The sequence below is a fragment of the Canis lupus genome, chromosome 28 (assembly GCF_011100685.1).
Source record: "Canis lupus familiaris isolate Mischka breed German Shepherd chromosome 28, alternate assembly UU_Cfam_GSD_1.0, whole genome shotgun sequence".
NCBI classification, from domain to species: domain Eukaryota; kingdom Metazoa; phylum Chordata; class Mammalia; order Carnivora; family Canidae; genus Canis; species Canis lupus.
In genome coordinates, this window is record NC_049249.1 from 10569501 (window position 1) to 10593366 (window position 23866).

The 23866-nt window shown below is 51.7% G+C and overlaps 1 protein-coding gene across 1 annotated transcript in view; it reads right to left on the bottom strand.

Annotated features, from left to right (window-relative positions):
* The window catches only part of SLIT1 (slit guidance ligand 1), a 167430-nt gene that overhangs the window by 33408 nt on the left and 110156 nt on the right, over nt 1–23866 (bottom strand). Inside the window, exons 5-20 of the mRNA XM_038578405.1 lie at nt 21451–21522; nt 20276–20347; nt 19568–19639; nt 18850–19013; nt 17376–17523; nt 16818–16889; nt 16258–16329; nt 13822–13893; nt 12952–13095; nt 6900–7063; nt 6163–6186; nt 5881–6025; nt 5548–5622; nt 5220–5363; nt 2677–2820; nt 2225–2391 (exon numbers count right to left, since the gene is read on the bottom strand). Of these exons, the coding sequence (XP_038434333.1) occupies nt 2225–2391; nt 2677–2820; nt 5220–5363; nt 5548–5622; nt 5881–6025; nt 6163–6186; nt 6900–7063; nt 12952–13095; nt 13822–13893; nt 16258–16329; nt 16818–16889; nt 17376–17523; nt 18850–19013; nt 19568–19639; nt 20276–20347; nt 21451–21522 (1751 nt within the window). The remainder of the gene's footprint in view (nt 1–2224; nt 2392–2676; nt 2821–5219; nt 5364–5547; nt 5623–5880; nt 6026–6162; nt 6187–6899; nt 7064–12951; nt 13096–13821; nt 13894–16257; nt 16330–16817; nt 16890–17375; nt 17524–18849; nt 19014–19567; nt 19640–20275; nt 20348–21450; nt 21523–23866) is intronic.

A 23866-nucleotide genomic window follows, 5' to 3' on the forward strand; every position in this document is an offset into this window, starting at 1 on the left:
CCTTCATTTATTCATTCATTTATTCAGTAAATAGTGCTGAGAGGTCTCAGTCTGCCTTCCTTTCTTCCGACTAGGTGTAGGAGGAACAATAAGGATCCCATGGTAGGAGTTGCTGAGGGCCCTAGGAAGCAGGTGACAATAACTGTCGGTTATGGAGGGTGGTTGTAGGCAGGCACTGTGTGATAGGGCTGAACTTCCTGAACCCTCAAAACGTCTCTCTGGCAGGTGTGCTCTCAGCACACTGATGGGGACACTGAGGGCAGAGTGGTTAAGTGATGTGCCCAAGGTCCCCCAGCCTGGAAGAGGTGGCACGGGACTGGAATCCAAGCCAGCTGGCGCCGGAGCCTGCCCTCTCCACCACTGGTCCCACTGCCTCCTGGCAGCAATGTCTCAAAAGTGTCCAATCCCTTCATCTCAAGGAAGTTATATGCAAGGGGGAAAGTTGAAGAGAGCTGACTACCAGGATGTTCCTGGCAGCGTGGGGCATAATAGCAGAACTTTGGAAGTGTCTGAACACCATGCAGCCAGGCTGGTTCAGTCAATCATGACACTCTCCAGACAATGTCTATCATGTCAAAAATGTCTGCACAGGCGGTACTACAAGATCCTATGTGTGTCACACGTGTGCACACAAACACACACAAAGCTCGGGAAGGTCACACAGTGGAATATTAGCAGGAGTTATTCAGGGCTGGGGAGCAGGAGCAAGGGACACACTCGCGATCTTTTTACTCTGTTGGATTGTCTCTTGTTGCTGTTTTTTTGGAGAAATGATAATGCCTCACTTTATAATTAGAAAAATAAAAAGAAACTGTTTCTTGGGGAAAAAATAGTGTTTTCAAGGGATACTTAATAACATAAGAAAATGCCCCAAATATACAGTCAGGTGTAAAAAGAAACAGAATTTTTGGGTGGAGGATGGGTAAAATAGGCAATGGGGATTAAGGAGGGCACTTATCGTGATGGGCACTGGGTGATGTATCAAACACCAAACACCTGGAACTAAAATAATGCTGTATGTGAAGTATACTGGAATTTAAAATTTAATTAAATATTTAAAGCTGAGTGAAGTAAGTCAGTTGGAGAAGGACAAACATTATATGTTCTCATTCATTTGGAGAATATAAATAATAGTGAAAGGGAATATAAGGGAAGGGAGAAGAAGTGTGTGTGAAATATCAGAAAGGGAGACAGAACATAAAGACTCCTAACTCTGGGAAACGAACTAGGGGTGGTGGAAGGGGAGGAGGGCGGGGGGTGGGGGTGAATGGGTGACGGGCACTGGGGGTTATTCTGTATGTTGGTAAATTGAACACCAATAAAAAGTAAATTAAAAAAATAAATAAAAAAGAAAAAAGAAAAATAAATAAATATTTAAAAAAACAGAATTTTTTAAAAGGCCAGCAAGTTATTATATAAAACTATATAAAAATATTTATGAGAGTAGTATGGAATTTTAAAAAAATAAGACATAAAATTGCTTTAGAAAAATCCATTGATTTTGTTTAGAAAAATACCCTGGCCATCTCTCTTGGTGTGAAAGTTGAAGCTCCTCACCCAGTACCACCCTGGCCTGGATGGGCCAGTCTGGGAGCGGAGGTGCTGCCTGGAAGCGGGCTGGAGCAGGCGGGCCAGGCGGGCTGGATGCCCACGGCAGGGGCAGGGCCCAAGAACAAGGACGGCCGGGCTGAACCGCAGCCTGCTCTGTCACGCTGGGTGAATCTGCCCCCAACGGCTGCTCGGTGTGCAGGGAGCTCCGTGGGTGAATCAAGGGATGGCTGCATCCCACTCGTGTAGGGAAAGGAGGGGGCAGCCAGAGAGAGACTGCAGGTCTGGAGGACTCAGGACAGGGGCATGAGAAGCAACCAGGTTTCCCACACGCGGGCCCGGGAAGGCCGCGCTGCCCCTCACGGACAGTGTTACAGGGTTGACCTATAAGCCCGGAGCACTGAGGCACAGCCAGGAGGCAGATCCCTGCATTACACATACCTACAGACAGAGCAGACACTAGGAAGTTAACTGTGCTTTTCTCTAAGTGACAGAGTAGTAGGTAACATTTATTTCCTTCTTGTATCCATACTTTCCCACTTTTTAAACAGTAAGCATGTTATTGCTCTTCAAGTCACACAAAGCTGCTGCCAGGCAGGAGTAGGTACGAGGCCAAGAGTGGGTCTCGGCCCTGGCCCGGGGCCTCCCCTCCTGCCCAGGGCCCCACACGACTTACCTTCCTCGCACCTGAAGTCAGGGAAGGCCACGTCCTGCAGGGGGATCTGCCTCAAGAAATCTGGGTTCTGGCACCGTGGGTTCCCTGTCACGATCTTCCTCCTCCGCAGCCAGTCGCCAAGCCAGGCCAGCTGGCAGTTGCAGTTGAAAGGGTTGGCCAGGAGGTTTCTGCAAGAGGCGGCTGTGTAACCACCCACATACCCTGCCAGCCTCGGTTTCCTTGCAAATCCCCTTCGGGCTGCCACATACTGGCCACGCGGCCACCCAGCACTCTTTACCCGATGACCAGCAGTGATGAAGACGTGCCATTCTGACGCAGTGGGAACCCAGAGACCACTCACCCCAGTGAGTCAGAGTAACTACCCTTGGGGGGTCGGGGTGCCGCCGGGGTTCAGACACTGGTGCCGGAGCCCCAGGTCTGCCCACTCACTCACCCCCCAGGCCCGGACTTACAGCGTGGACAGGGCCTGCAGGGTGTCGAAGGCCCCGGGGGAGATGGTGGCGATCTGGTTGTCATAGAGCGAGAGGAGGCGGACGTTGCGCAGGCCTGTGAAGCTGTCGTTGTGGATGCAGCTAATACGGTTGTTCCTCAGCATCCTGGGGGGGCGGGAGTGGGGCAGCTGTGCTGTGCCCTGTGGCCACCTACCTGCCTGGGCTTTGCCCACCACGACTCCCCCCTCCACATTCTCCTCTCCAGGCAAGGAATAGAGGTTGAGAACCACAGCACCAGGACTCCCCGCACCCATGCTCCCCTTGAGAGCCCCCCTCCTAGACACTCTCCTGCTGTCCCTCCTGCCTGCAGAGTGCCCACCTTTATTCCCTGGGTGCCCATGGCACCCTCCAGCCATGCTCCATATCAACCCCTGGAGACACTTGCTTAAAACCTACACCCAGTCATGTTCCTGTCCAACCTGAAGCCCTAGGGGCCCCCAAACTACCTGCAGAATAATGTTTACACACTTTACTGTGACCTGCAGGAATCTGTCTAACGGAGCCCCAGACCAGCATCTTCCCACCTCCCTAGAGAGCCACATACCCTTGCCTCTTCTGTCTGCGGGCATGCTGCAAGGGCCTGCATCACCAGGCCTTCCCTGGCTACAGTTTCCTTCTAGAATGACCCCTTTCCTCATTTATATCTGAGAAAGTCTCTGTTCACCCTCAAAACCCTGGCTCAAATCCTCTCCCCAACTAAAACCAAGCTGGACACAGAATAGGCAATTCACAAAAGAAATTAAAATGGCTTATGAACACTGATAAAAAAAAATGTCTAAACTTACTAGTAATCAAGGACAGGTTAAAAAAAAAAAGGACATGTAAGCATATTGAATCTTTGCCTGACAAATTGCAAAATAACTAAAAATATAATGTATGAATGGGCATTTAGGCCAGCAGGAGAGTGACCTGCAGCCTCCCTGGCAGTGAGAGGCATGGAAGACCCTAAAATGGCTTCAGGCTTTCATCCAGTCAAGCTTCTTTTAGGAATTTGTCAAAAGGGAATAATCCTGGATGGGCACAGAATTTCATGATAAAGATAATAACCACGACATCACTTACCACAACAATTAAAATAGCCTAAATTTCCAATGATTAGGTAATACGGAGTCCTTCAAAATGATGTTGTAGAAGAAATTTTTTTAATTTTATAATAAATTTATTTTTTTTATTGGTGTTCAATTTACCAACATATAGAATAACACCCAGTGCTCATCCCGTCAAGTGCCCCCCTCAGTGCCCATCACCCATTCACCCCCACCCCCCGCCCTCCTCCCCTTCCACCACCCCTAGTTCGTTTCCCAGAGTTAGGAGTCTTCATGTTCTGTCTCCCTTTCTATATTTCCCACACATTTCTTCTCCCTTGTAGAAGAAATTTTAATGATATGTAAAGGTGCTCATGTTGCATTTAAGGGCAAAGCAGGTCACTAAATAAAATGGATTATAGGATTCTGTTCCGAAATACCTACATGTAAGCATCCGTGTGTCTGGGTGCACATGTGCATGAGTATGCATGTGGATGCACAAGACTGGAAAGTGCTGATATCAACAATGAACAGCGGTCATTTGTGTGTGGTGGCAGAGTTATGGCATTTCTTCTCCCATGCCTGTGCTGTCACTCGTGTGTGCTTGCTGGCCCTGCCGCAGCATCTGCCCTGTCCCTCTCCTCTGGCCCCCTCCAAGCCTTCCTCAGAGGGAACCCAAGCGCCTGGCTGAAGAGCCCACCTGGCAAGTATATAGAATGAGGCAGCCCTACATGAACAGCCCAGGAAAACAGCCACACTAGATTCACATGTGCAAAACGCAACTGGCAAAACACAGCACAAAGACAATCTCCTTTTTGTAAAACAAACAAACAAAACACAAAAACCCACAGGGAACCCCTTCATATTCATTTCCTTTACACAAATCCCATGATATGTGCTCAGAAAACAGATCCAGAGCCCTACAGCAGGGCTGGGACTTAAACCCAGCCAGGTGGCATCTGGAGCTGTGCTGCCGCACATGGTAGCCGTTAGCCATGCGTAGCTGTTTAGATTCAAATTAATTCAAATGAAATGAAATTCAAAATTTTGTGCCTCAGTAGCGCTGGCCACATGTCAAGAACTCCATAGGCACGTGTGGCTACTGACTAGACAGTGCAGACGTGGGACACTTCTGTCCTTTAGGAAGTCCGACTGGACAGCACTGCTACTGTCCCCTCTCCAGGTCCGCGTGTCACCTGAAGAGCTAGCGCTGCCTGGGTGGGGAGAGGGGGCTCCCTGCAGCAGCCGCGGAGGTCAGATGACCGGTGAGCTCTGGCTGGGCTCCGGGCCACGGGATCCTAGAATCCCAGAGACAACGGGCGTCCCTGCTCCCCAGTCTGCACCGGCTGAGTCACCTCGGCAATATCCCTGCCTGGGGGCCATCCAGCCCTCCTGCCTGCAGCCCTGCGGGCCACTCCGGAACTAAACATACGTGGGTGCTCCTGCAGCCTGATCACCGGGCACGGCCCGCACACTCACAGGGTCCTCAAGCCGTCCAGGCCCCGGAACATGCCGCTCCGGATGGACTCCAGCTGGTTGGCCGTCAGGTGCAGCTCGCTCACAGAGGCGGCGCCCTCGAAGGCCCCATCTTCGATTTCCGACACCTTGTTGTTGCTCAGATTGCTGGATGGGGGGCGGCAGAAGAATTATAGAGCTGAGGAGCCTCCCTCAATTTCCTGCCCCTTGCCCCCTGCCCCCCTGCACGGGAGCCCTGCCTCCCCCTGGGAGCTCCCCCACACCCAGTATCTTCCTTCTTCCTCCCCAGCTACAGTCCTGACTACAACCTCCCCGCCAATGGGTAACTCACATCTTCTTCAGATGAGTGAGTTTTTTAAATATCCCAGTGGCCTCCAGGATGGAAATCTCATTGTTGTTTAATCGTCTGTAAGAGGCAATGAAGAGCATTTACACATTCATAAATGACAGATGTTAGAGTATCTTCCAAATTGAGAATATTTGGGACTCAAAGGGGCTCCCAGAATAATTTATCTGGCAAGGCAAACTGATCCTATTTCAAAGGAAGGTTGGGGTCTCCAGTGGTCCCAAACAGAGCTGGACCAGAAGGAAACCCAGAGTGGATCTGGGAGGGCTGGTGGGGCTGGGGGCGAGTGAGGGACACGGAGGGGCTGGGGGCCCTCACAGCTCAGCCGTGGACTGGGGGATGCGCTCTGGGATCTTGGTGAGCTTCAGGCTGGAGCACTCGGCCAGGCTGGCCTCACAGCGGCACTTGTGGGGACAGACTGCGTCGCTGTTGCACTCGCTGTTCAGCTGGTAGTCCTCTGTGCCTGCATTGACAGGGCAGGGGCGGGAGGCTGAGGGGCCCAGGGCAGGGCCTCCCCGGCTCCCCTCAGCCTGCTGCCCCTGCCCACCCACTGCCACCGCCCAACCCAGGCTGCCCTCAGTCCACCCCCTGCTCTCCTACCTGGAATGAAGTACTGCTCTTTGGCTGGGAAGAGAAGCAGAAACACCATGAAGCTAGAATCCTCTAGGACTTGCAGGAAGAGCCCAGGCCCCAACCCCACTGCGCAGATGAAGGCATCCCAGAAACAATACTGGGGCCCCAAATTTGGGCCCCAGAGCCCACGTGCCCAGCCCCCAGGTGGAGAAGGCCTGCTATGGAGATGTTCCTTGGCCAGGCTGATGCTGGGGGCAGGAGCACCCCCAACTGAACCTCTCAGGGAGCACCAAAAACATGTGTAATGGCCCAAGATGGAGATGGAGCAGAGAGGCATCAGGTCCCTGACCCGGATCCAGGCTCAGAAGCTGACTCACACTGTTCCCAGCCAGTTTCTGCTGCCTGGGAGCCTGGAGGAGGCAGCTTTCTCACTGGGGAGAGTTCCCAGGCTTCTCGAGTCTGAAAAGCAGTGGCATGAAAGCGCACTGATCTGGCAGTAGAGGAACCCGGGTCCTTGTCTGGGCAGGCCTCCTGCAAGGACCATCAGCCAGCCCTACTCTTCCCTAAGCCTCAGTACAATGAGGGCTGGGGCTGGCCAACCATTCAGACCCAAGTCTACAGTTTGGGAACTACACCCTCTGGTGAGGGTCTAGAGTGGTTTAGGACACGCTGTTGGAGCCATCCAGAAACATCATTGGTCCCTGGGCTGACTGAAGACAGGCAGGCAGGCGGACAGACAGACAGGTGGCCAAGTGTGCAGCTACCTGAGCACCGGAACTTCTTGCTCTTGATCTGCCCGATGCGCTTGTTGGCAAGGCGTCGAGGGCTGGCACAGCGGGCCCCGCTCGTCTCGATGGGGTTGGTGCGCAGGAAGTCCGCCAGCCACTTGAGGTTACAGTCACAGATGAAAGGGTTCTGGGCCAGATGCCTGTCCGGAGGGGGCAGAGTGGGGATCAGAGACAGGGTTGCAAACCTGTGCTGACCTCTGCCTGGATGAGGCCTCGCTGCTCGCTGGTGGCTGGTCTGCCGCCTCGGTACACCTACCGACGGAGAAGTCTTGCCAGCACATCTCAGCAGGGAAGGCTCTCTTCAGGCTCTGGAGCTTCCAGCTGGCCCTGCTCCACTCTCCTTCAAGCCTCACTCTGTCCCCTGTCCATCTACTCACCTGTACCCATACCCTTCACACTGCACCCTGGGACATTTCACAAACATGAGTGGAGGCAAGAGTGAGCTGGAGACCAGCCAGACCACCCCAGCCTTCCATGGGTGAGGGGACAGAATAGGTACTAGGACCCAGGCCTGTCGTGGGCTGGCCTCTCCCTGTGGCCTCGGGCAACAGCAGCTGCTCTCCATAGCCTTTGTCAGGAAGGTGTCTGGGCCAGAGGCGGCAAGGCTGCTCCTGCAGCCGGGCTGAGCGTGTCTCAACGTGCCTGCTGCAGCCCCTCACTTACAGGAATCTCCATTCCCACCCCAGGCCGTGAGGGCTGCCTCCCCCTGCCCATTTTACTTCGTCTTTTGACACAAGGGGAATTCAGAAAACATGGCTGAAAGCTAGTTATTGGGAGACCATTCATATCCTCTTGCCAGGCGGCCCTTGTGACCAGCAGGATAAATATGGGGAGGGGACAGCTGACAGGTAATGCTGACTGTAGGAACCTCTATTTTTTTTTTTTTAAATAAATTAATTTTTATTGGTGTTCAATTTACCAACATACAGAATAACACCCAGTGCTCATCCCGTCAAGTGCCCCCCTCAGTGCCCTTCACCCACTCACCCCCACCCCTGCCCTCCTCCCCTTCCACCACCCCTAGTGAGTTTCCCAGAGTTAGGAGTCTTTTTTTTTTTTTTTTTTATTGTTTAACTTGGTTTATTGTGAAGTTTTTCAATCAGAAAACATTTGTTTTCTTTTTATTGTTGAGTTTATTTATTTATTTTTTTTTATTGGTGTTCAATTTACTAACATACAGAATAACACCCAGTGCCCGTCACCCATTCACTCCCACCCCCCGCCCTCCTCCCCTTCTACCACCCCTAGTTCGTTTCCCAGAGTTAGCAGTCTTTACGTTGTAGGAACCTCTATAAGCAACCACCCGGGTGGCTTTGCCCTTCGTGGGCCCTCCCCACCCCAACAGGCTCAGGCCAGCCGCATCCGAACCACTCCAGCAGCCAGCTTGCCAGCCTGTGTCTTGGTCATCACAGCATCGGACGTGCCCTGCTTTCCAAACTGAGACAGCCGGGAAAGAATTCTCTAGCACCTGTACCTGAAAGTCAATGCTTCTGCGTGGAAGTACAGGAAGACACAGCAAGGGCTAGCTCAGAGGACGCGCCACCGATGGCCACTTCATATAATGCCATCAGTTCCGGCCATCTACTTATTGGCCTCAGCCCAGTGCCCTGACGGGGCTCCAGGGCTGTGCAAGCAGAGGCATGAGCCCTGCCAGGGTCTGCACCCAGCTCAGCTCTGACCTTAGCCACCCTCTCTCCTATTTGTCACCTCCTAGGCTCTGGTTCCTGTTTGGGATACTTAGTTGGAGATTTCTCTGCCCAGATGTCCCTGCCTCCCTGGGCAGCACACTCACTTTCCTGTCTCAGTCCTGGCTCCTGTCAGGATCATTCAATGGGCCAGGCCCCTCCCACCCCTTCTGCATCTGGTTGGACATTTGTCTCCCTTTTTAAACTGTCAATTTGCACAGAGAAGATGTGTTTGCTGACACTCCATGGCAGACAGAGTCCATTGATGGTTGAAAATACATTAGGATTTGGGGCTTGCTCTGGGATCCGCCCAGCCACCCAGCCACATCTGCCTATGTCTCACTGCCTGGCCTCTGCCTGAACTAATTGCTTCCTTTTATCACAATCTTGGTAGAAAATTCTGCTCAAAATCAATTCAAGTATATTATTCAGGCATGTATTTAATGTTCAATGGGTGTGGGATAGGATATATCCTTTTTAAGAACAGGTTATTTGTGTCAATGCCAATTTATTTAAAAAAAAAAAAACGTGAACCGCCACAGAGACAAGTGGCTTAAGTATTTGACACAAATTGGAATTTTTAATAATTGCAAAGAGCAGAGAGCTGAGAAGGGAAATGCTCAGGAAGAAGGAAAAAAATATCTGCTTGGGAAAAATATGTGAAAGGCACACCCAGAAATGAGCTGCATGTGTGGCCATGCCACTCCCTCCATGGACATTTGTGATAGTAGAAGGCAGAAGGGAAGACTGTATTCTCACTGTCCTTCTTGGAATATGCATTAAGAAGTCACAACTAGAAATCTTTGGGGGCAGATGCTCAGCATCATTAGTCAAGTTAAACCCACAATGAGGGGCGCTTGGGTGGCTCAGTGGTTGAGCGTCTGCTTTTGGCTCAGGTCGTGATCCCAGGGTTCTGGGATCAAGTCCCACGGGAAGCCTGGTCGTCTCTCTGCCTATGTCTCTCTCTGTGTCTCTAATAAATAAATTCTTTAAAAAAATAAACCCACAATGAGATGCCACTTCACACCCCCTAGAGTGGCTATAATCAAAAAGACAAGTGATATAAGTACTGGCAAGGATGTAGAGAAACTGGAACCTTGCTAACACGTGCTGGTAGGAATATAAAATGGGATTTACAACCATTTTGAAAAACTGACAATGTCTTAAAAAGTTAACATAAATTTCCTATGTGACCAGAACGCCCGAGAGAAATGAAAACATTTGTCCACATAAAGCAAATATTCACAGTGGCGTTATTCATAATGATCCCAAAGTGGAAATCCAATGTCCATCAACCAGGAAGGATAAACACAATGTGGTCCATCCATTCAGTGGGAAATTACTTGGTGATAAAAAGGAACCAAGTACTGTCACATACTACAATGTGAATGGACCTCAAAAACATGAAAGAAATCAGTCACAAAAGATGATATACCATGATTATTCCATTTTTTTAAAGAGGGGGTGCAGGGGCACCTGGGTGGCTTAGTGGTTGAGCATCTGCCTTCGGCTCAGATCATGATCCTGGGGTCCTGGGATCCAGTCCCGCATCAGGCTCCCCCAGCAGGGAGCCTGCTTCTCCCACTGCCTATGTCTCTGCCTCTCTCTGTGTGTCTCTCATGAATAAATAAATAAAATCTTAAAAAAAAATAATAGAGGCACACAGTGAGCAGGGGTGAGGTTGGGGAGGGGAAGGGCAGAAGGATAGAGTCTCAAGCAGCCTTCACACCCAGTGCAGAGCCTGACACAGGGCTCCACCTCACAACCCAGAGATCACGACTTGAGCTAAAACCAAGAGTCAGACACCTAACCGACTGAACCACAAGGCACCCCATGATGATTCCATTTTTATGAAATGTCCAGTAAAAGCAAACTATAAAGACAGAAATTAGATTAATGGTTACCTGAGGGTCAGCCAGAAATAGGGACTGACTGTAAAATGGACACAAGGGATTTGGGGAAGGTGATGGAAAAGTTCTAAAACTTGATTGTGGTGATAGTTGAACAACTGTAATATACTGAAAATCATTGAGTCGTACACCTAGAAGAGGTAGATTTTATAGTATATAAGTTATACCTCATTAAAGCTGGGTTTATTTTAAGATTTTACTTATTTACTTGACGCAAGGAGCAGGGGGAGCAAGCAGGGGGAGCATCAGAGGGAGAAGCAGGCTTTCTGCTGAGCAGGGAGCCTGACATGGGGCTTGATCCCAGGACTCCAGGATTATGACGTAAGCCAAAGGCACATGCTTAAATAGCTGAGCCACCCATTGAGCCACTGTTAAAGCTGCTTTTGTTGTTGTTGTTGTTTTAAAGCTACTTTTAAAAAACTTTTAAGGGCACCTGGATGGCTCAGCGCTTAAGTGTCTGCCTTCAGCTCAGCTCATGATCCTGGAGTTCCAGAATCGAGTCCCACGTCAGGCTCCCTGCATGGAGCCTGCTTCTCCCCCTGCCTGTGTCTCTGCCTCTCTCTCTTTCTGTGTCTCTCATGAATAAATAAATAAAATCTTAAAAAAAAAAAAAAAAGAGAGAGAGAGAGAGAGAGAGAGAACTTTTAAAAATCTCTTGGAGCGAGAAAAATTGCCGCAAAATCAGTATCCTAGCCCAGGCACTTGGCTGCAGATCTTGGAGCTATGGACAAATCAAGCAGGATGCGGTGAGTTTCAATCTGCTCAGGCCTGATCCACGACTCCGTCAAGTGGTTTAACTATCCAAACCTATACTGAGAATATCTGATTATTCCTGGATCTGTGCTTCTTTTACTCTTGTTCCAAGCTGTACTCTGGTTGTTAATATATAGTTGTTTATGAAAGTCCAGTTCTTAGGGGTGGTAGAAGGGGAGGAGGGCGGGGGGTGGGAGTGAATGGGTGACGGGCACTGGGGGTTATTCTGTATGTTAGTAAATTGAACACCAATAAAAAATAAATTACAAAAAAAAAAACAACAACAAAAAAATAAATAAATAAATAAATAAATTAAAAAAAAAAAAAAGACCTGAAAAAAAAAAAAAAAGAAAGAAAGTCCAGTTCTGCTTTCCCGCCTTAAGTAATGAGGTCTATTCTTACGGAAAAAGCACAACTGAGGAGAAAGCTAACTAACTTCTTGGTGACAGTGAAGAGATGCCTGAGACCAAATCCCTGCTCTACTAGATGTTGTATGACCATGACCTCCCGCCTCAGTGTTCTCATCAGTGCAGTTGGGATGACAGACTGTACTACCCCCGGCCACTTAAAGTGTTCAGTAAGATAACATACAGAATGAGCCAGGGCCTGGCACTGGGTCAGGGCTCGGTGAACAGCAGTGGCTGCTTGGTTCTCAGTGCCCCACCATTCCTGCCTTGCCTGTGGGAAGACTTCCTGTTTGGACATTCTGCTCCAAGTTTGTCCTCCACTTGTGCCCTGCCAGCAGTGACCAAGACCTTAGGTCTCTGTCTAGTGGGCAGAAGCACTCTCTGAAATCCAGCCAGGTAAATGGACACAAAGACAGGAGCCACCCCCAGGAAGGGCAATCCACTGGATGTGTTCACTCTCCTTCGCCCTGGGAGGGAGACAAGCTCCTCATATGAGACCCTCAGTCCTGACTCCTATCCCCAAGGCTTTCCTGTGTGTGGGACCTGGGAATCTCCTTCATGCCTTTCTCTCGGACTTCCCGCTGGCTGTGTAAGATAATCCACCTTGCTCGTGTCTCCCTATAACTTCTGATTTCACATACTTGGCAAGATTTCCCAGTAGCGCTCCAGCTTCCTCTCCCTGGCTGTAAGTAAATTAATTAGCAGGAGAGGGCTGTAGGTGGGCTCATGGGCTTTAACCACTTTGTCTCCGTGGCTACTGTCCTTGTTGAGCAGGAGTTGTGCCTTTTTGCCTTTTGTTTGACCTGTTTCACACCTATGCGGCCCCCCCACCATGCAGATATTATCTGAAGGAGAGCACTGTCCAGCAGATAAACAATGGCCATGAAAAAATTAATAATAAATGCCCCCCCAAATAAATATAAATGCCAATTAAGCATGCAAGGAGCATTTACAATGAACTTAGCTCTGTACAAACATCCCCTTTTATCTCATAACAACCGTATGAAGAAAACCATATCCTCATTTTACAAATGAGTGAACTGAGGCCCAGAGAAGCTAATTAACTTGACCAGGATCACACAGCCAATAAGAGGTATAGTTGGGATTTGAACCCAGGACTTTCCAACCCAAAGTCTGTGCTCTTTCCTCTATATGAGGCCACTCCTGGTGGGCCAAAGGCACAGGACAAAACAGCTGCCTGTCCCCGGGGGCTGTCACTTCTCCCTAGGTCCTCCTGCTGGGACTGAGGACAGGAGGGCAAGAGGGCACTCACAGGGTTTGGATAGCCCTCAGGGAGGTGAAGGTGCCCTTGGCAAGGCTCTGGATCTTGTTGTCATACAGGGAGAGAAGTGAGAGGTTCTGCAGATCCTGGAAGGCATCGGGCCGGACACAGTTGATCTTGTTGGCGTTCAAGAGCCTGTGGGCAGACCAGAGCCGGGTGGTGAGGGGAGAGGCATAGAATTGGCCACATCAACACGCCCTGGGCACCTCCCTGGCACCAAGCAGGTATTGTCTTGGGGAGAAGCGCACAGAAGCAGGGGAAGGGAGTCCAGCCCTTTGGATGTCCACTCCATACAGGAAGCAAGAACTCCGACTGCCCTCTCTGTGCAGGGGGCCGTCTTGCTCCACCTGCACTTTTCCCTTTCAAGGAACTGCTACAGGGGCTCACAGGGCTCTTGGGAAGCAGAGAGCACAGTGGTCAGGCCACCTCCCAAAGGCATTCTGGAATCTCTTCTCCTTTCCAGGAGAAGCTGGGTTTCCAGGCATCTAAGACGGAGCATTTGGGCTCTGTGCTCTTGGATCCTGGGAGAGAACCCCTACCTGAAAGCTCATGCTTCAAGGAGGCTGAGCTGGGTCTGGGTGTCCCCCTATAGGAGACAACTCTGTCCCTTGCCATGCTGACCTCCTTGGGAGCACAGGCCTCTCAGCTCAGGCATCCTGTGATCAGCTCTGAATCTGACCCCCCTCCCTCCCTGGCCTCAACAGAGCCCCAGAGTCCCTCATGGCATCCCCAGCTCTGCCATCATCCTAGGTCCTTGCGTCCTGTACCCGAAGGAGGCTAGCAAGGCTTGTCTGAGAGGCCAGAGGAATATAAGCCCCCTCCCTGGACGCCACCCAAGGACACCTGCAGATGGGTCCTTACAGGAGCTGTAGGGTGTACAAGCCTCCAAACACACCCCGGGGGAGGTCTGTGATCTTGTTCCCATACAGGACCCTGGAGACAAAAGGCAGCAGAAAGAGAGAGTAAGAAGACAGCCAAGCGGGTGGGACATTACTTTGTAAGTAGCAGCCACACAGTGGCACCACCCCTAAACCATTCACAGGCACAGCACAGTGGTGTAGGTTTGTTGCAACAAGTGGCCAGCAGGTGGCAGTAAAGTGTGTTGAGGTACTCTATGGGCGAGAGGCAGCCGTGAACCCCACTACTGGAGGAGCAGCCCCCCAATACCCACTCTCTGCCTCATGCACGGAACCCACAGAAGCAGAGGAGCCCTTTGGGGAACCTCATGGGAAATTAACCTGGCCCTGGATGTAAAAGGAGGCTGTTCAAAGAGGAGAAAATCTCATGGGCGAGATAATTAACATATTTTCAGAGAATTACAGGAAAAAAAACCACGAATAACAGACAGCATGCATGGAATGAGCTCTGACATCAAGCAACAGATAACACCAGAAAGAAACAGATCAACGTTTAGCTGTGTGGAGGCCCAGGCGGTAGGCCTAGGCCAGTGGGTTTCTTCACCTTAGTTCTCTGCGTTGACCAAGAATTCCATGTATGATCAGGAAAAAAGCAAAGGTTCCAAAAAGCCATGCAGGCAGGAATGGGATCTGGAGAGGGGACGTAACAATGGGGCTTGGGGACAATATTGCAAGCAGCCCCCAAAAGCCACCTTGGAAACCATTCAGCCTGTGTAAAAACAATCAAGATCCTTTCTGGAGGAAGGCACAGCAGAAGCAAAGGCCTTGCAGTGGATCCAGGTTGGCCCGTGGTGAACTCAGTGTGGCTTAAGTAGAGGAGACAAAACGAATAATAGCTTGGATTTTACCCAGAGAGCACAAGGAAGCCTCAGAGACAGGATCAGATTTGCATTTGGAAATCTGCAAATTAGGTGAGGAGGGCAGAGTGGAGGGGGCAGGGGCTGAAGCAGGGAGACTAGGTCAGAGTCTGCCAAGGTGGACACTGTCCATGAAGGCTATTAGCATGACATCAGCACAAATGGGAATATGGCGGTTTAGCATCACCTTCAGCCCAGGGCCTGATCCTGGAGACCCGGGATCCAGTCCCACATCAGACTCCCCGCATGGAGCCTGCTGCTCCTTCTGCCTGTGTCTCTGCCTCATTCTCTCTCTCTCTCTCTCTCCCCCCTCTCTCTCTGTGTGTCTCTCATGAATAAATAAATAAAAATCTAAAAACAAAACAAAACAAAAACAAATGGGAATATGGTGGGAGACGGCTTGGCCACATATCCATGAGTAACAGGAACCCACATGAATGGGTTATTGTCATGTTCCAACTTAGAAAGAGTTTCATTCACTTCTTAGATGAAGAGCCCTGCATTTTGCCAGGCCACCTCCAGAATCTGATGGTAGAGACTCCCCACCAGGCTGCCCGGTACAGCTGTGTAGGTTATACACTGCACAACCTAAGGGATGCCATTCAGGATTGGCCCCTCTCAGTACATCAGACTCCACTCCAAGAGAAGAGGGTGCACACAGAGGCACTGAACTGGCAGCCTCCTACATTGGAGGAGGTTACTCCTACATCCTACATCCTCCTCCGTTGGAACTCCCCAGCGGAGTTCCATCCTATTTCACTTCCCAGGCCCCTAGTCTATGCAAGGCATGCGTCCAGTACTGCCAAGGATAAGCAGAAACACTCACTCCTCAGAGTAACAAATGGCCCCTGCCAAGAGGGGCTTGCCCAACCACAGGGTGCCCTGAGTGTACTCTGTATAGACAAAACGCTTGGGACCTCACAGAGCCCTTGGCGAGGGTTGCAAGCAAGGGCTCTGGGAAAAAGAGAGATGAGGTAACATTTCCAAGATGAACTTTTGATGCTGCATGGCATTTTGTAGATTGATGCACACACCCCACCCCACCCCCACCAATAAACTCTCCAGGGAAGGGAAATGGGGAAAGGCAGAGGAAAACACTTTTTTCCCACCCCACCACAACTTGGGAGCACACCTGGGTGAAAGGCACAAGGTGTAGCAGATGTCACGACTGGAGCTGGGAGTGGCTGTGCTTATGATTGAGCTGGGGAAGGTTCAGGAGCATAGAATGCTGGGCTCCAGTGGGGAGGCGGGGCCAGCATGGAGGCGGGGCCAAGTCAGGGGACAGCCGCAAAGAAAGTTGCGAAAACCCCCTTGGTGGCAGAAAGAGCATCAGAGTTGCCAAGGGCAACAGCTCTGCCTGCCTTTTCCAGGCACTCAGCCCTGAATTCCCTCCACCCATTCCCAGTTGCAGAGCATCCACCAGCAAGGAAGGGGGAGCTGGGCACAGCATCCCCCTGCTGAGGGGCCCTGGCACAGGGGCAGGGGGCTCCCTGGACCCTGGCAGACTCAGCACTGCTACTCACAGCGAGTTCAGGGAGCGGAGGCCCTGGAAGGCATCGGGCGCGATTTCTGCAATCTGGTTGTTGCTCAGGTCTCTACAAGGTGAGCAGGAGGGAAGACTGCTGAATCCCCCAGCCGCCACGGAGCCCTGCTTGGACCCTCCTCCCAGATGCCTTGGAAGGGCAAGCATTTCTCTGACATTAGAAAAATGAGGGGCCATTTCCCCCATCCACCTGAAAAGCCCCTGGCCACTATTTCTGAGGGCCATGCCCGGGCTGGGCAGTCCAGCCTTGGTCCGTTCTTGAGGATCCACATCCCAGAGGTTCCCTACACCCTCCCCCTCACATCCACAATTGCTCCTAGGAGTGCCCTGGCTGAAATGGGAGGATGAGGTCAGCTCTGGTCATGTGCCGGACTTGGGCTCAACACCCATTGAGGCCTCACGATAACACTATGAGGAGGTCACACTGCCACCATCAACCTGGCAGGCAGAGTCAAGACCTGCCCCGTGGCTGTGGCATGCCCACTCCAGGCCCTTCCCCCTGCCCCATGCTGACTCCCAGGAAGCACGGGAGACACTCACATCCTCCGCAGCTTTCTGTAGGGAGAGAAGGCTCCTGGGGGGATGGACTTGATCCCATTGAGCTCCAGGCGTCTGCAGAGAGAGAACACAGAGGAAGCCCGGGGTCCAGTTACCTAAGTCCTGCCCATTGCATACTGGGCTCACATGCCCAGACCAGGCCCTTTGCCCCTGCTCCCATCCTCCTTCTGGAGCAGACAGGCTGGCACAGGCAGAGGAAAGGAGCTGCTGTATTTGAGCCCATTACCCCAGATTTTTGTGGCTGAAAGAGGCCCACAAATCAAGCTGATACTAAGAAACCGATTTCAACAGACTCAACCAGCTGGGCTGGAAAAACAGATCACGAGACACCCCCTCCCCAACTCTCTAGAGCTACCCAGCTTTGGGTAGAGGGCTCCAACTAGTCAAGGCCAGCTGTCTCTCCTCCATTTGTACTGAGCGGCCTCGGAAGGGTCTGGGGGGGGGGGGGGGTGCCTCAGTAGAGCCTGCCCAGCTCCTCACTGGACCACCAGAGTCTGGCCCAGGCTGAGGGCCTGTGTCCCAGCACCCAGCTGTACTCACATCTCCGTCATGGTCTCAGGCAGGTTGGCGGGGATGGCGGTGAGGCCTTTGCCGCGACAGTCCACAATGCCGTTGCTGCAGGAGCACATGGCCGGGCAGGAGCCAGAGGAAAGGGTGCAGGAAGGCACTCGCCCCGCCTCCCCTTGGCCTGAGTAAACAGTGGGCTGTGACCTGGGGTGTCCCATATCAGCACCTCCTACCCCAGATATAGCATCACAGGTGGGGACAGGGCATCTAGTGTCTCTCTGAATGTGGATGAACCTGAGGAGATTACCAGGGACTACCGTGCAACTGTGGGTACCTAGCACATAGCACGTGCCCGCTAGATGTTTGCTGAACCTGAATCTGAACCTAGCCATGCTGCAGAACAGCGTGATTCACACACTAGGGAATCCTAGCCTGAATTCTGAAGCTCCAGGTCTAGTCAATGTCATTCAACACTTTTGAGCCCGAGTCTCCTAATGGTCACCAGAGAATGACAAGGACTATGTTTATCAAGCACTCACTCTGTGCCACATGCTGTGGGAAATGTGATACATGTGTTATCTCATTTAATCCTGCTGCTCAGCCCATTATGGGTGTGATATTCTTGGGGCCATTTTACAGGTGAGAACACTGAGTCCTTGATATTAATTAGTTTGTGTAAAATCACACAGCTAATAGGTGGTAAAACCCGGATTAAGCCTAATGGCTGATATAAATTTTTTAGATTGAAATATAACATATCGAGTGCACCATCTTAAGCGTGTAGCTGGCTGACTTGCTACTATGGGTACACCACAGAACCTTCCCCAGACAGGGAATCTTTCTATCAGTCAAGAAGCCTCCGTTGTGCCCATTCTCCAAGGCAAACACTATTCTGAGACCTGTCACCAAAGATCTGTTCTGCTTATTTGTGGATTTCACATAAATGAAATCAGACAGCAGGTCCTCTTACATCTGGCTTCTTTCACTCAATACAAAATCTTGAGCTTCGCCCATGTTGTTGTGCGTATCAGTAGCCTGTTCTTTGTCACTGCTGAGCAGTATTCTATTATATGGGTATATCATAATTAGTTTATCCATCCTCTTGCTGGTGGACATTTGGGTTGTCTCCAATCTGGGCTATTATGGAAAAAAGCTGTCTTGAATATTCTTGAACATTTTTTTTTTTTTTTTTTTTGCGATGGGTGAGAACAGGAAATAATGGATGGAGTGGGTGAAGGAGATGGGAAGGGACAGGAGGTGATGAGTAAGGCAGGAGGTGATGGATGAGAACTGGAGATGTGGGTGGTCCAGAGGGTGGTGGATAAGGATGGTAGGTGATGAGCAGAAAGTGATGGGTGAAGAGAGGAGGTCATGGGTTGGCCAGATGTTAGCACATGGTCACAGGAGGTAATGGGAGGGAACCAGATGTGGGGAGTGGGACTGGGGGTGGGGTGTGGCAGAAGGCAGGTGATAGGCAGTCGAGAGCCCCAGCAGGACCTGCACCCACCTGAGCAGCTGAACTCACTCTTCTGGACCTCAGCCACGTTGAGGCCACGCAGGCTGGCGGGGCCTGAGCACTGGGTGAAGAGCCCGATGGTTGGCCGCTGCCTCAGCCACTGTGAGAGCCAGGCCAGGTGGCAGTCGCAGAACAGATGGTTGGAGTGCAGGCGGCTGTGGGGGGCGGGGGGATAGAACAGCTCACAACCCACCTACCTGGGCCCCCAGGCCCAGCCCAACAGTGGAAACCCCCTACCAGGGAGTGGGTCAAGCCTCCAGTGCTACACTCCACCCCAGCAGTCAGAGCTCAGGCCAACTTGGGAATCACCTGCAGCAGCAGGACACTTCCCTCCCAGCTCATTCGGGGCAGCTGCTGGCTGGAGCATGACCAGCAAATGATTCATCCCACTGAGCTCACACAGACCCACTGCCCGAAATCACATTTTTATACACACACAAAAGAAAACAAATTGTTTTCCAAGGAAAAATCAAATACGAATGACACTCAACATCCTTCCATTTTAGGTCATTTCCCTCCCCCTTAGAGTCCTGACCCCCCCCCCCCCCCCCCCCCCCCCCCCCCCCCCCCCCCCCCCCGCCATGACCACTGAGAATGCAAAGAAGGAGCTCTTTCTCCTGCCTATGGAAGCCTTCAGCCTCCTCCCACCACCCCTGGCACCGCCCTACACTTGGCCACTGTGCTCCTGGTTGCCCCTGGGCTGACTCACAAGGTCCGCAGCTTGGGCATGTGGTTGAAGCTGGACACAGGGATGGTGGTGATGTTGTTGTTGTTCAGGGTCCTGCTCGGGGGAAACCAGAGTCATTCAGCGTCTGTGCAGTAGGAACTGACATTGGAAGGAGGGACGGGGCTTCTCTCTGAGAAGCACTCAGACTCTCGCACCCTGATCCACCTTCCAAGGGAGCCAGGACTGGGCTGGATTCTGGAGAGCACACCCGCTGAAGAGCCTGAGGCACAGAGCTACCCCCAGAGAAACCCCTGGGCTGGGACAGTGGTTATCATGCAGCTGCCACAGATCCAAGTCGGGATAGGGCAGTAGAGCAAGAAGAGGGAAAGGCTGCCTGCGGGCTTGAGCTGGTTTGGGAGTTAAGTGTGGGCTTTCACAGAGGGAGACAGGGAGGCATTCCTGCCTCATGGGTCAGAAAGTCCTGGAAGACTCAGACCCTGGCCTGGGCTTCATCGTGAGCAGGGTAAGCCTGGGTCATGTGCTGTGGGTACAACCCCATGAGCCTGTGTCCCCCCATCCTGAGTGGCAAGTCCAGGAAAGCAGAGAGCATGGCCTCTGCCCTGGGCCCACCATCACCTCCCAAGTCTCCTGCCTCCCGTGCTGCTCCCAGCCCCATTCCAGCTTCCTGGGCCTAGCTCCCAAGTTACTCGGCTCTCCAGCTTCTGCTGCCTCTCCCCATGTTCTACTTACAGCACCTCCAGCCCCCGCAGAGCCCGGAAGGCTCCTTCCTCGATGCAGCTAATCTGGTTCTTGTCCAGCTGTCTGTGAAACAAAAGAAAGCTGTACAGGAAGGCATGTTGCCTAGAGCAGGGGTGTCCAAACGCTGTGATCAAGCACTCCATTAGTTTAAAGCAAAGAGGCCTGGCCCCAATCATTTGTTCAGTATATATGTGTTAATCCAAATAGTAAATACTAATAAAAGCTTATGTTCCTTCTTATTTAGTTAAAACAACAAATATAAATAAAAGTTATATTATAGTTCTCCATCTAACTTGGCATATCCTTTGGGGGAGCAGGCACCTGTGCCCTCGGCCTCACTTTGGAGACCACCAGGAGGGTGGTGGCAGCTGGAAAAGGAGACAGCCTCTCCCGAAGGCAGCAGCTGCCAGAGCTGGCACACAGATTTCACCCCGAGCGCCAAGCGAGACTGACTAGCTGTGGCCACCTGGAATGCTGCTTTGGCAATAAACTGAAGCTATGATTTGGGTCCCTTGGGAAGGAAGGCAGTGCTCAGTTGTCTACTACAGACATGGGGTCAGGGAGTGACAAGCATGCCGGGCATTCACTTGCCATCCCTGCCACAGTCAGAACTCAGGGAGGTGATAAGCCCAGACCAGAATAAATTTGAATAGTAGGGATAAACCATTACATTTAAATAACACTTGATAAAGTGTATTTATTTCCATGTCTCATGCAAACTTCAGAACAAGCCTATGAGATAAATATGATGGTCCCATTTTACAGAACAATATTTTGAAACTCGGTGAAGTTAACCAATTTGCGGCCACTTCTACAGTATGTACCTGCAAAAGAAGATTCAAACCCAGCTCTCCCGATCTACTCAAGGGCAAGAGCATGGACACTGTGCCATTAGATGGACCATGAGCCTGGGTCCTGGGACCTAGGTACCTGGGACCATAAGCAGCCAGTTCATGACACTCCCTACTGCCCAGTCCCCAGAGGCTGTCTCCTTTGATCCCAGACCGTTCTAGAAGACCATGCTGGCACCAGCCATCTCAGAGCCCATACCAGCTGTTTGGCTCCCTGGACCACAGGGCTCGGGAGATGCACAAGGACACTGCAAGGGTGGCCCTCCAGCCCCTGCACCCTTCTAACCTCTTCCTTCCCCCCAGACCTGTACTTACAAATTTTTGAGGTCTGTAGCTCCACGAAAAGCTTTTCTGGGGATGGCCTGGATTGTGTTCTCACTCAGGTCCCTGAGAGGATAAAGCCAGAGGGAGAAAAACACTGATCAGAAGAGATTTCTCCGGAGTGCCCTGATGAGTCAGGGAGGGCAGGATGGCCAGACAATGCTCTAGCTCCTTGGGTAGTGCCTGGCACACACAGGCCTGCCTGGTAAGCATCTGTTGAATGAATAAATGAAGGAATGAATGGTGGGGCTGGAGGGAGGTACCCTGCCCTGGAAGGAGATCTGTCCCTAAACATCTGGCCTCTCTGCGCAGAGGAGGTTGCAGCTGGAGGGACAAGCCTGGGGCAGCCGTGAACAACCCTGCGAGACCGCCACCCTGCCCATAGACCTACAGAGGTCAGCTCAGCCCCCGAGGCATCATCCGGGGCTGCAAAGGAACAAGCAAAGGAGGCGCTTCTTGATGAGCCCACAGCCACTCTGGGACCCATGGCGAGTACACCCGTGATTCACTCTCACCAAGGACCTCCCTGTCTCGTCATTGGTAATGTCCTGATGTGAGGGAGGAGGAGTTGCAGGGACACTGCGAATTCCTGGCCTCCACAAGCCCCAGACCAACTTCTGGACACATCCTCTGGCTCTGCTGGCAGATAGAGACTCTGGCACCTGCACACCAGCCTCTCCCTTCCTCTCTCCACATCCTTACTACAGATTTTTATAAATGCCCCCTTTCTGGGGCAGGTTTGTTATTTTTTTTTAAAGATTTATTTATTCATGAGAGACACACATACAGAGAGAGAGAGAGAGAGGCAGAGACATAGGCAGAGGGAGAAGCAGGCTCCATGCAGGGAGCCCGATGTGGGACTCGATCCTGGGACCGCAGAATCACACCCTGGGCCGAAGGCAGGTATTAAACCGCCGAGCCACCCAGGGATCCTCCCCTACTGAGATTTAGTAGGTTTTCTGGAATAAATCTATTTTTTTTCTTCATTAAGTGTTGACCTGAGGACAATTTCCAGAGACTTGAAGTCATTTTTTAAATATTTTATTTATTTACTCATGAGAGACACACAGAGAGAGGCAGAGACACAGGCAGAGGGAGAAGCAGGCTCTCCTCAATGCAAGACTCGATCCCAGGACCCTAGGATCACAACCTGAGCCAAAGGCAGATGCTCAACCACTCAGCTATCCAGGGGTCCCCTGGGGCAGCTTTTCCTTGCCACAGTGGTGGCATCAACTGCCACTGTGTTCCAAGCATGTCCCCCAGGCCAGCACTGCCTAGCATGTCACATACATGAACTCACTGGACCCTTGCACTAACCATGGGGCTAATACTATTAGCATCCCTCTTTTCCAAAGGATCGAAAGGAGGCTCAGAGAAATTCAAGGGAAAGCTGGTGAGTGGTAGCTCCAGAATCTGAGCCCAGGCAGTCAAAGTCCCAGAGCCACCCCTCAGAACAGCTGCCCTAGGACCAGGAACTAGAAGTGGGGGAATGGATGTCCTCCCTTGTTCTGCAGAGAAGGGAACTGAGCTCCAAGAAGTGAAGCAATCTGCCTAAGGTTAAACCAGGATGGGGACCCAGGCAGTTTACAAGAGAGCCCTACATCAGATGTGCCCTCAGTGTCCTTAAGCTGGACAGCCAGGGGCTGACTATCCTGACGTAGGATCCCATGCTGGGCAGTCCCACAGCCCCCCAGCCCCTCTGGGTTAGGCCCACAGGGCATTGACCATGTCCTCCGGTTCAGCCATTCACTCCATAGGCCTCAGGGTTCATTGGCAGCCCCACAAGCATGGCCCACAGGTCTTCCCAGCACACAGTCCCTGGGCTATGAGGGCCACTACCCCTCTATCCAGGTTTTCCTGCTGAGACAGAGAAACAGAAGCAGTGTAGCAGCGTGCAAAGGCCCCGGGCTCTGAAATACTGTTCTGATCCTGGCTCCCCCGCCTCCTGGCTGTGCATCTGTGGGTCAGCCCCTTTCCCGCCTGAGCCACAGCATCCTCATGTACAAAGTGCAGATACAAGCCTGGCAAAGACTGTCCTCCAGTTCCCCTCCACCCTGTCCCTCTGCATAGAGCATGAGCTCCTTCCCCCAAACCCCAGCCTCTCCTGGCCCCCAGCCCCCTAACTGGCTCCAGGCACCTGTGGTCTGACGGCTACATCATCATCAACACCCTGTTCCATGCTTTTTCTCTCTCTCTCTCTCCTTGAAGGAAGGCATCTCAAGTCTGTGACCTAGACATTCTCTCCTCCAAACCTCTACTATTTTCCATGACAGCTTGTGCCCTGTTTCACTACAACCAGCTGCTTCTGTCCCTTAATGCAACCATTGCTTTGCCCCTTCTACCTCCCAACAGGTGGCAGTGGGTTTTGGGAGACACTTGTGTCCACCTTCCTCTCCTTCCCCCACCCCAC